Genomic DNA, 12,784 nt, shown 5'->3' with positions numbered 1-12,784 from the left:
GATCGAGTCCTGGCAGGGTTGACGTGGACTCGCCATGTCTCGAGCCTAGGGCTCTCCCAATTTTTTTCTTTTATAATTTTAATTTTTAAAAATTTTAAATTTTTTTTCTATAAAGAGATTTCTGGAAGTTGTTTTTTTCCAGTGTATATTTATGCTGAAAATGATGTTGTGGGGCTCACTGCCAATATTGGTTACCATATGGGTTCAGTAATGTTGTGTAGATATTTTCAGATTTACATATATTTGTGTTAGAATTCTATAATGATGTGTATGAGTTTTTCTTTTTTTTAAAGACTTACGTGTTCATGAATGTTAGAACTCTCTAGTGTTGTACATAAAATTATAAACTTTCAAACTTGCATGTATACGTGTTGTTGGCTATGTCCTTGATCATTTTTTTTGCAAAAATTTGTAAGCCAAGTATAATTGTTATTAAAAGACTTTTACCGTTAAAGGTTGTGTTTCATTGAGCAAATTGATAGACATACTTGAGAGCCTTGTTGTCTACAATGTGCACATAAGCTGTAACAAACATATTTCTCAATATCTGAGTCCTCCATGATTTATCTTACGCGTATTTGTAGGAGGGCATAGACTGCTATGAACTTTAGTCTTGTACACTTTAGCTAATATTTTGATATATGTTTTCAACTTTTGATTTCATGGATTTCATATATTGTAGACATTTGACAGTGACACTATGTTTAACTTTATATTATGTTATTCAGTTTTTTTCCTTTAGAAATTCGTTGTTATACTTATGTGATCTATGCAAAATTGTGTACGAGTGTTAAGTAGCTTCTATTTATCTCAATTATTAAGTATTTGATGTTAATTGACTAAATGATGCATTAAATTTTTTTAAATCTTTAAAAATCTTTGAATTTCATGGGCTTTTCGATTTTTCGAGCTCTTGCCGAGTCTTGGCCGAGTCCAAGTCAAAGTCAGATTTTGACTTTCTGAGTCATAGGCGAGCCCAAGTCACGTAACTATGGTTTTGACAATAATGACCTATTCCTCCCGATTGCGCTAGTGAAAAAATTCTAATTCTTTTCCATTCGAGCAATAGGCATGTATGTTAACATATTCTTTCATCAAATTTCTTTCCACTTGCTTTACCTTTGCAAAATCGAGGGATTTGTGGCTAAGCCTATGGATGTGACTAGTTGGGTGAATAGAACAAGCTGTAGCAACAGAGACTTATGGAGGTGTAGGAAGACTTTGGAAGGTGGAAGTGTTGGTTTGGTGAATTTGCTTCGACAGTGTTGGGTGGATATGTCGCAACTGACAATTTGTGCAAATTTAGTCGCAAAATAGGATGACTAGCCACTACATGTGAGACAAAGTCTTTGCTACCTTGAAGGAAAAGCTCCCCTTTTCACTGTTCCTATAATGTTCTTGTTATAAAATAAATTTTAATTAAGCTATTGTAATTGGGCCGATTGATTTAATATATCTCGGACACATTTTTTATTTTGTTTCCGTACTTTGTGTTGCTGTTGGTTATCTTTGTACACCTTCAGAAAGTTTTCCTCGATGGGTGTTTAAGCACAGCTTGTAGGTAGTCATTAGGTATGCATTTTGGATTACTTTTTTGTACTGTGAATTCCAGTTGGGATTCTCTGTAGTTCGCCATTTTGGAAGTGAAAGATCTTCCCTACTTGGCTATTTCTAGATTCGGTGGGATTCAACCCTCACCCTATTTCGTCACCTGTAACACTTAGCTTGGATCTGGCAAGTCAGAGCTTCATTCTTGTTGCAAGAAATTTATTATCTGATAAAATTTTTCTATTTTTTGGTTACTTCAAGTTGGCAATATTTGTGCATTGGTTTTGTCTCACTCTAGCATCACAACATCTCCGTACCTGTCTCCATCGTACGTACAACCTCCTGTCTCAATCCATGCTTCCACCCCTTCACATCTCCGGCATCTTACTTCACCAACTTCAACCTCCTAATCATCTTTCGTATGACTTGCATTGTTGAGTATACGGTCTGCATTATCCCCACCGTACAACCTCAGGGATATTCCTTACGGCTGTCAACTTGGCTGCCATTCCACACCATACGACCTCAGTTGTCCGTACCACCTTCCTTCCCCCCTCATCGTACGATGCCCTGCGTTCACTGTACCCCTCACCTCCATATCTTCTATTGTACAACATTGTGTCTGAAATATCGTATGGTGCACATATTCCCCACCATATGGAGTACACACTCCCTACCATACAACCCTATTCACTTGCTCTCCATACAAGCTTTCAGACCTCATAGAAACCCATATCATCCCTCTATACGACCATCCTATAGATCTTTCTAGCGGTCACTCATTGGTTGGGACAGGTCATTAGGCAACCCCGACGAAAGGAACATTACAGTGGTATCAAAGCTTTGATCTTGCCAACTTGTGAATAGTGAATGAGAGTTTATAGCCGAAAGAGAAGGAGAACCCATTTAGTTGATAGAATGGCGGCAGAACCGAAACCCATAGCAGAACTCGTGGCACTGCTAAGAGAACTTGCGAAGAATCAGGCACAAATCAATGGTACTCAACGACTCATGGAAGAAACTCTCAAGAAATTGGTAGACAATAAAGTATTCGGTGAACAAAATAGTAATAGTGCGGACTTTGCGTCAGGTAAAGCAAATTCTCATCCTTTATGTTCATGACCTTCCATGTCGTCTTTTCCCCCACTTACGGAGGCACCACAGGGATGGAAGCAACCAACTTTTGAGGAGGTTCTAGAACAACGGAGAGAGGATTGGAAGAATGTGAATTTTGAAGAAGATATATCTTACAAAGACTACGCAGATCTGAGAATGAGATATTATAGAGACAAAACCGACGATATTTGAACGATGATCTTAGGAGGAAGTTGAGTAAAGTAAATTTGTCTACATTTAATGGATCGAGATCCCTATCTGTGCAAGTGTGGGTAATGAAGGCCGATACTTACATCCAACTGAATCCTATGCTAGAAGAAGCAATTAAATTTGTGGCATTACACTTGGAGGGAGTTGCGCATGAATGGCGGCATCATGATACCATTACACTAGGGCATGATTGAATAAATACCTATGCAAAATTCACTGAGAGATTGATAGATCGATTTGATGGTAAAGATGCAGAACTCAATTTCAAAGATTTGTCACAGCTAAGGCAAACTTGGTTGGAGGCCATTAAGAAAGCAACGCAGTATGGCATCATCATTGGCATCATCCTCTCGGGGTTACTCACATTCCAAGCCGTTGATGTTTCCAAGGGACAAAGATAATAAACCTTCACCGAGCAAGCCATCATTGGACGAAGCTACCAGACAAGAGCTCCGAAAGAAGAAACTATGTTTCAGTTGCAAAGGACCATGGGAACCAGGGCATAGATGCCTCGGGAAAGGAAAGATCCACTATATTGAGGTCATGTCCGATGATGAGGATGATCAGGAAGATATATCCACTGAAGACAGCCAACCCCACGAGGACACGAAAATGGTTAGTTTGAACCGTACGAAAATAATTACAGCATTGGTATGGTGCGGAGGAACTATTACCTTGGCCGGTAGCTCGAGGTGCACAGTGTTTCGTGTGTGGGGAACCCTTCAAGGACAAAGGGTTATGGTGATGCTTGATAGCGGAGCTCCTATAAACTTCATAAACATAAAAATGCAATTTTAGGTCTATAATGCACTTTTCAGACTTTGTCAACACCTTGCAAACAATCTTCTATATGATTATGAGTGTGTATCATGGCTGTAACAATATTCTTAATTTTACAATTCTTAATGTAATGTTGTCAAATAGTAATCAGAGGACTCTAAATAATAAGAATTAATTACCAAACAATAATAAGCATGTTAGATTGAGCTTCGATGGAGGGGCCCACTTCATATTTATAATTGAAAGAGCTTTATAAAAGAAAAATGTGTTTTTCAAGTGTGATGTTGCCTATCTAATTGGGGACGCCCATCCGTCTTGTGGGCTTCCAAGGCATTCCCAAGGTGATCCCAACCGTTCTCGAGACATATTGGTGACCCTAATTTTTTTCCAAAGTCCCCAAGTTAACATGATGTTTTTATTGAATTTTTCAAGAAAGGGGATAGGGTGGGTATGTCCTCTGGCTGTCCCTAAATCCTTGAAACATTTCTAGCATGGGGCGAGTCTTTTAAGGTTGAGGATGTGTTCCTTGGTAATACTGGATATTTCACTTTTACATATGAATTAACTATGAGTAGTTTGCAACTAATTGTGAAATAAATGTAGATTTTGATGCTCATAATAAAGAGTAATATGAAAATTACAGTGAGTATAAGTCCTTTGGTATTGGTTCATGCTTCTTAACATCTTCCTTGGGCTTGACCACTATTGCATACCCTTGAATATTTTTGTCCTTAGTCATTCTTAAGAACTCTTTACTCCCAACCAACATCAAAGAAGATTCACCCTTCTCCATGCAATATTGTTCAAATGGTGGACCCATTTTAAATTTCTCACCATTCTTGATAATCAAAAAGGTTTTTTTCTCTCCATCATGTTGTGCCTTCACATCAAATTGTCAGGGCCTACTTATGTTTAGATGACAAGTATCCATGAGAATTATCTCACAAGGTATCCTATCCTTACAGTGAGTATAAGTCCTTTGGTATTGGTTCATGCTTCTTAACATCTTCCTTGGGCTTGACCACTATTGCATACCCTTGAATATTTTTGTCCTTAGTCATTCTTAAGAACTCTTTACTCCCAACCAACATCAAAGGAGATTCACCCTTCTCCTTGCAATATTGTTCAAATAGTGGACCCATTTTAAATTTCTCACCATTCTTGATAATCAAAAAGGTTTTTTTCTCTCCATCATGTTGTGCCTTCACATCAAATTGTCAGGGCCTACTTAAGATTAGATGACAAGTATCCATGAGAATTATCTCACAAGGTATCCTATCCTTATATTCTCCTATTTCAAACTCCATGAAAGCCTTCTCTTCAATGGTATAACTCTGATTTTTACTAAGACAAGAAGTTTTATGGGGTGAAGTATGAGGTAATCTCCTAAGCTTACACTTCTCCACCATCTCAGTAGAAACAACATTTTCATATGCCTTCCCTTGCACAATCTACAATAATTTTACACAACTTTCCATATACCTTCCCTTGTGTTCTAAACAGAGACTTCCTATGTGGTGGCTCTTGCTTCAATGAGACCTTCAAAAGTGTCCTCTTGATCATAATATTTTCACCATCAGTGATTGGTGCTACACTTTGAATTGGAGCATTCACACTACTACTATTGCCTTCATCCTCCATTAACAACTAGTTTCTCCCATCTCTACCTACAAATGATGTGGTTGGCTTGATAGGGAATTGATTCCTAGTGTTTCCATACTTAAAGCAATTATAACACTTATGATAGAAGTTTGTACTTCCTCTACCTGATCCTCCAAAGTGACCCCTACCTTTGTTGTAGGGACTTCTTTGTCCTCTAAAATTTTGTCCACCTTGCTTCCATGCTCACCTTTGAATTTGTTGATTTGGTTGCCATCAGTCCTGTTACCTTGTCCTCTACCAAAATTGCCTGTACCCCTACTGGTATTCCTAACTCCTTTGCCTCTATTGCCATGATCACTCTTCCTCTTGAGCTTCTCCTCTGCCTCCACTACCATGATCACTATTCCTCTTAAGCTTCTCCTCAGCTTGAAATTATATCTTAAACCATTCACATACCTAGCTATCGAATCTTTTTGGTCTTCATTGTGGTGTGCCTTCATGCTCAACCTAAGGAATTCCTCTGTATAGTTGACAACGTCTTGTTCCCATTATCTATGATTATGAAATTCTTGATCATTTGCACCTCAGAATCTGCAGGCATAAATTTAGCCTTCATCATGGCAATCACATGTTCCATTTGGGGATGGCCTTCTTACCATTCCTCTCTTTCATTTTGAGTGTACTTCCACCATATAAGGGAAGAACCTTTAAGTTTGGTACTTCCATACTTAACATTTTCTCTTCTTCCACATCATTTAGATCAAAGTATTTGTCCATAACTATCTAATCAGTCAAGTCTTAACCATCCATCTTGCTACTAAAAGAAGGTACCTGCACCTTGAAAACCTCTTTCTTTGACTCCTTTATTGCATCAAGAGAGGCGTGTTTGGCCTCGTTTTCAGCAACAACCCTTGGATCAAAAGGTACTTGCACCTGCTCTTCTGCCGCTCCTTGCTCATCTTCACTATTTGATTCACTATCCTTCTTGCCTTCATCTTGGCCAACATGCTTTTCCATCTCTCTTTCTACTTGTCCTTGATTCTCTTCTCCATCTGTTGAACTCGAGCTGTAGAGTTTTAGATGTTCATGATAGAGTTATCCCAAAGAACACCCATGGTTCCATCTGTGTAAATTGAAGCATCACTATGACAACGAAAATACAATTAGGATCAATGTTTATCATAGCCACTATTCCAATCTCAGTGGATGAAAGTTTTAGCTTGCCTGCATGGTTAGGAAACATTACCATGTAAGGAGAAAGATCAAGCCCCCCCAAACAATCTCCCTGGAAAGAAAAACACGTCTAAGCTTCCAAAGGCAAAGGTTGTGTCAAGAATCTTAGTTGATTGTGAGAAGATCAACTATGTTGAGATTGTAGAGCCTCTGATGGATAAACCAGCTGAAGAGCTTAATTGCCATGATTACAAGTTTAGCAAAATTAAAGTTGGGAAACAAGCATGGTTGGGGTGTCAACAAGATGCCCAATATGTGCTCTAAACTTTGTTAAAGAGGCATACCAAGCTCTGGGAGAAGAAAACTCAATTGAAGTTGGAGAATGCTTGTCTTCACGAGATCATTCACAAACAATCGTCATAGCGTGTAGCCATCACATCACAAACAACTTAGATGAATCAGATGGTTGAGGCAGCTAAGGCTTGGTTCGAGGACATTATGACAGAACAAGTGCAGTTAATTAAGGATGCACTCAAAGTTTTGAGGTGTTGAAGAAAGGCTTCCTGATATGATTGCCTCTTTCAATCAAGAGACCAAAGCCCTGAAAGAAGATTTAGGCACTTGGGATCAAATGACAAGGGGTTATTTGGATGTCTTGATCACATACAACATCATTCCATCCTTGGATATGTTCTATGAATATCAGGGGCCCATGAGTCATAAGGCGTGGTGGTGGCCTTATAAAGCTACGAGGTTGTGGAAATAAAGGTCATGGGCTATCTAAGACAGATGGGATCATATCTGTTAATGGGGCGCTAACCTGAGAGAATCCTTTTATAAACCTCTGGTAATAACTGCACAATTCAAAAAATCCTCACAACTCCATGAGTGATTTCGAGGGAGACCAATCAAGGATAGCCTGAATATTCTCCTGATGAACTTGAACTCCATATTTACTGACAACATGCTCCAGGTACAATATTTCCGTCATACCAAATTCACACTTGGATCGCTTGGCGAGCAAGGACTGATCCTTCATGATCCATAGGACTTTGTCCAGATGCTTCAGGTGCTCTTCCCATGTCCTGCTCTAAATAAGAATATCATCAAAAAATACTAGGAAGTACTTAGACAATTGTTTGTTGAAGATGTGATTCATGCATGATTGGAATGTAGCAGGTGCATTTGTTAATCTAAATGGCATGACCAGAAACTCATAATGCCCGTATGAAAACAAATTTCTTTTTTTCCCTGTCTTCCTCCTTCATGCAGATTTGAGGGTATCTGGAATGGAGATCTAATTTTGAAAAATAAACTGTGCCATGTAATTCATCTAGCAACTCATCTATCCTTGGAATGGGATATCTATTCTTTATTATTTTTTTGTTCAATGCACGGTAGTTCACACACATGTGCCTTGTCCTGTCCTTTTTTTTGACCAATACTACTAATGATGTGAAGGGGCTAGAACTAGGACGGATCCATCCTTTCTCCAACATTTCTTGAATAGTCTTTATAATTTCATCTTTGAATTTCTTGGGATGGTGGTAGGGTGTGGTTATGATTGACTTTGGCTCCAGCTTCCAACTCAATAGTATGTTTAAACCCTCGATGAGGCGGTATAACAGTAGGAATGTTAATATAAACTTTATCATGTTCACTCAAAATATTTTTGAGATCATCATCCTAGGGAGGTGACCATTATAGGTTCAGTCGAGACAAAACAATGTGTAGCCCAAGCAATGTCATCACACCGAAAATTTGCCTCCATCCATTGTGCAGAAACTTCCTTCGGACCTTCATTTGCCATTTTACGGAGAACAACCTCTTTTCCATCAACAACAAAAGTGAAGTCCATCCAATTGAAGCTCTGAGTGTATTCATCAAGTGTCTCCATCCACTGTATGCCTATGAAAATCTCTGTTTAGAACACAAGGGAAGGCTTATGGAAAGTTGTGTAAAATTATTGTAGATTGTGCAAGGGAAGGCAAATGAAAATGTTGTTTCTACTGAGATGGTGGAGAAGTGTAAGCTTGGGAGATTACCTCATACTTCACCCCACAAAACTTCTTGGCTTACTAAAATCAAAGTTATACTATTGAAGAGAAGGCTTTGGTGGAGTTTGAAATAGGAGAATATAAGGATAGGATACCTTGTGAGATAATTCTCATGGATACTTGTCATCTAATCTTAAGTAGGCCCTAACAATTCGATGTGAAGGCACAACATAATGGAGAGCAAAAAACCTTTTTGATTATCAAGAATAGGGAGAAATTTAAAATGGGTCCACTATTTGAACAATATTTCAAGGAGGAGGGTGAATCTTCTTTGATGTTGGTTGGGGGTAAAGAGTTCTTAAGAACGACTAAGGACAAAAATCTTCAAGGGTGTGCAGTAGTGGTCAAGCCCAAGGAAGATGTTAAGAAGCAAGAACCAATACCAAAGGAGGTGGACAATTCAGTCAAACAGTTTCCTAATATTGTTGCACGAGATAAGTCTGAAAACTTGCCACCTATTAGAAGCATAAGTCACCAAATAGACTTGAATCTTGATGCTACATTGCCCAATAAGGCTGCTTGCAAGTTGACACCCCAACAAAATGCACAAATCAGTAAGAAAGTGCTATAGTTACTTGACAAAGGACTGATAAGGAAAAGCCTTAGTCCTTGTGCAGTGCCATTAGTTTTGGCCCTTTAAAAAGATGGAAAGTGGAGGTTGTGTGTAGACTCTAAAGCTGTTAACAAAATCTCAACAAGATATAGGTTTGCCGTGCCAAGTATAGAGAACCTATTGGATTACTGAGGTGGATCTTGTTACTACTTGAAGATTGATCTCAAATCAGCCCCGACTGTGTAGATTAAAGAGAGCCTTGTATGGACTCAAAGGAAGCTCTCGGGGCGTGGTATGAGCACATTGATAGTTGCTTGCAAAGAATGAGCTTGCTAACCTCTACTATTGGGTAGTTGGGGTGAGATTCTCATTCTTGTTGTATATGTGGATGATTTGTTTCTAATAGGTTCGTTGATGTTCGTATAGGAGTGCTAGAGGGATCTTGAACTCTATTGCAAGATAGATTTTTCTTGAGCGCTCTCAATATTTTGATGTAATATTTCCATTTGTTTCTAATAGGTTCGTTGATGCTCATAAAGGAGTAGCAGTTAATTGTTTTTAAATATTAGTTTCAATGGAATATACTTTGTAAGAACTATTTAGTTTTACATACCAGACAAATAGCAACTACTTTGTAATAGTTATATGTGTTATGTAATAGCTGTATACTTCCATTACCAGGCTTAATAACATTAGGTTCTTTAGCATTGTTCTTGGAAAACTTTGGTATCTTTTCTTGCCTTGTTGGCCTGCAATGTCGTATGTCCATTATTTAATGTAATGAAGCAAAAGTCACCTAAACATGATGGCCTTTCAACATCACTTTGGTTTAAAAATTACAAAACTTACATGCAAATTGATGGACGAAATGATTGTGAAGTGAATTGTTATCTTAAGAGGTTAGGCTATTTCAATTGTTACCCCAAGTTTCCAGGATGGGGACAATAGGAGATGGGGGAATGAGTTTACAGGATGACAATTTTTTTTTGCTAAGTTTTGGGAAGGCAAAGGGGATGGCTATATAAATATAGGGAAAATATAAAATTTATAGAAATATTTGCAAAGATACATTATATTCATATAAGCATGGATAAACCATGCCATTTAAACATCATAGAATCTTAACATACAACATTTCAATTGTCAAACTCAATGCTCAATATGAATGTGCATGTAACTTTAAAATAATAATATAGCAAATTGAAATAAACCCAAGAACATAATTCATAATGCATTGTCAATAGAAACAAGAATAATATCACAACTTCCAAATTGAAACATACTACTATGATTTAATTCTGAAACTACATCTAAAACTGCACATCCATCTCATTGTGAGTGGACTAATATTAATACAAAAAGGTTTGCTATATAGTTCTGATCATGATATAGGTCTGTTATAGTAAGATGAAACCTTGATGCAACCTCTAATATTCACCATATCTTCCACAAAGGACCCAAACCAACTCAAGAGCGACCCAACATTGATGTATTGATAGAAACGACATAAAAATGTTTAGGTCTATAATGCACTTTTCAGACTTTGCCAACACCTTGCAAACAGTCTTCTATATGATTATGAGTGTGTATCATGGCTGTAACAATATTCTTAATTTCACAATTCTTAATGTAATGTTGTCAAATAGTAATCAGAGGACTAAATAATAAAAATTAATTACCAAACAATAATAAGCATGTTAGATTGAGCTTGGATGGAGGGGCCCACTTCAAAATTATAATTGAAAGAGCTTTATAAAAGAAAAATGTGTTTTTCAAATGTGACATTGCCTGTCTAATTGGGGATGCCCATCCGCCTTGTGGGCTTCCAAGGCATCCCCAAGGTGATCCCAACTGTCCTCGAGACATATGGGTGACCCTAATTTTTTTTCCAAAGTCCCCAAGTTAACATGATGTTTTTATTGATTTTTTCAAAAAGGGGATAGGGTGGGTACGTCCTCTGGCTGTCCCCAAATCCTTGAAACATTTCTAGTTTGGGACGAGTCTTTTAAGGTTGAGGACGTGTTCCCGGGTAATACTGGATATTTCACTTTTACATATGAATTAACTACGAGTAGTTTGCAACTGATTGTGAAATAAATGTAGACTTTGATGCTCATAATAAAGAGTAATATGAAAATTACCATCCTAGAAACATGTGCCCCCGTCCCCTGTTCTCTGTCGCAGAAACTTAAGCTGATACCTGTTCATTGTATACTGATTCTCCCAGCAATGGGGTTATTTATTGGTCGCTTCAAGTCATATATTTCTAGCCAATTTTTTATATGTAGGTATATGAATCTTACAAAATTATTGTTGCTAAGTGGTGTATCATAACACGATCAATACCTAGTTTTACACCTTTTTAGTTTCGTGGTACTGCTGTTCATTTATTGCAAATGTTATATATATATTTGAATGTTTCCCTCATTCTACTTCGTTTGGGATCCAATTCTTCAGCTGTAATTGTTTGGCTTTAATCATTTCAAGCTTTGTATAACTTGGTCAAATTTTCAAAGCTATTGGTTGTTTGTGTAGCTCTCCTCACATAAATACAACTTGTAATATTTTCATGCACATTCTCTAAATTTTGTTAATTTCCGTATACAGGAGACCAGCTTTCTCTTTGGTTCACTGATAGTTGTGCTTCAAGAAGTACAGTTATGTCGGACCAAGTTCGCAAATCTGTCTTTTGTTCGTTTTCATTGTTTAGATGGTAAGCTTTATATGCATCATTTAGATGGTTTGCTTTATATGCGTCGCTGGCTTGTGATGTTTTTGATATATTCCATAATCTTGCATTCTATTCTTGTATTCTCTTATTCAGATGATGGATGAATCACATGTGATCGGAATTGATGCTAAAAATATATAAACAATTGAATTCAGAAACACATAATCTATTTTAAATAGATTGTAAAAATCTGATAAAGTTATTCCTATAATCTGATTTTTAGCTTCTATATTACAGATTCTGAGTTGCATTTGCTGTTGACATTTGTCAAATATACGTCTGGACTGAAAGTTGTAGCTACACTTGACATGAAAGATCTCAAATGGTAAGAATATTTTTCATTTGATGCTGAGATGATTGCCGTTTATCATCTTGTGTGGATCGACTAATATGTTGTTGCTCAATAGTGGCGTATATCCGTGTGATGTTCTTCCTTTTCAATTGGAGCTAGACCAAAATGGACCACCCAGATTTACGTTAGCCGCTGAAGAAATAGAGGAATCAATCAAAAGTTCATCATCAGGGTTTTCAAGGCTAACGACAATTTGTGAATGTATATCTAACCTTATAGAATCTAAAGAATGCTCGCCATGAAAAATCTTTTAAAGTTTTATTCGGCTTTATTTGTGGGACTGTCGTATTTAAAAGATTTATTTGCACTCCCAATTTTTCAGGCTCCATTGAAAAGCTTGGTTTAAATTTGTACAATTGAAGTCTAAATTTTGCATTAATCAAATTCTCATTGATTTGATTTAATGATTAAGTCAAACACCTGAACATAAGTTAACACCTAAATATGCCCATTGTAAAAAGCATGAGAAAATATTATAGCCAAAGATATATAATATTGGTTAGAAACATAATAAGTGAATATTCAATACTAGCTTATATATACCTCTATATATATTACGCCGAGAGTAATCGTTCTCGAGGCGCCTATTTTTATTTAATTTCAAAGTTATTTTAATCGAAGTTGGGATTTATGAAAATAAAAATAGGCGCCTCGAGAACGAT

General features: G+C 37.2%; 1 protein-coding gene across 3 annotated transcripts in view; it reads left to right on the top strand.

Moving 5' to 3' along the window:
* Positions 1-12,526, top strand: part of LOC149576603 (uncharacterized) — a 79,491-nt gene extending 66,965 nt beyond the window's left edge. For all 3 annotated transcript variants that reach the window (XM_089818158.1, XM_089818149.1, XM_089818143.1), the window contains exons 14-16: positions 11,647-11,752; positions 12,008-12,095; positions 12,178-12,526. In XM_089818158.1, coding sequence (XP_089674284.1) covers positions 11,647-11,752; positions 12,008-12,095; positions 12,178-12,364 — 381 coding nt within the window. In that variant the 3' untranslated portion in view covers positions 12,365-12,526. The remainder of the gene's footprint in view (positions 1-11,646; positions 11,753-12,007; positions 12,096-12,177) is intronic.
* Positions 12,527-12,784: the final 258 nt, after the last annotated feature.

Source organism: Cupressus sempervirens, chromosome 1 (genome assembly GCF_028749045.1).
Source record: "Cupressus sempervirens isolate cs-2001-9-10 chromosome 1, ASM2874904v1, whole genome shotgun sequence".
NCBI classification, from domain to species: domain Eukaryota; kingdom Viridiplantae; phylum Streptophyta; class Pinopsida; order Cupressales; family Cupressaceae; genus Cupressus; species Cupressus sempervirens.
Note: the sequence above shows the minus strand (reverse complement) of the source record. Positions and strands in the feature narration are given on the sequence as shown.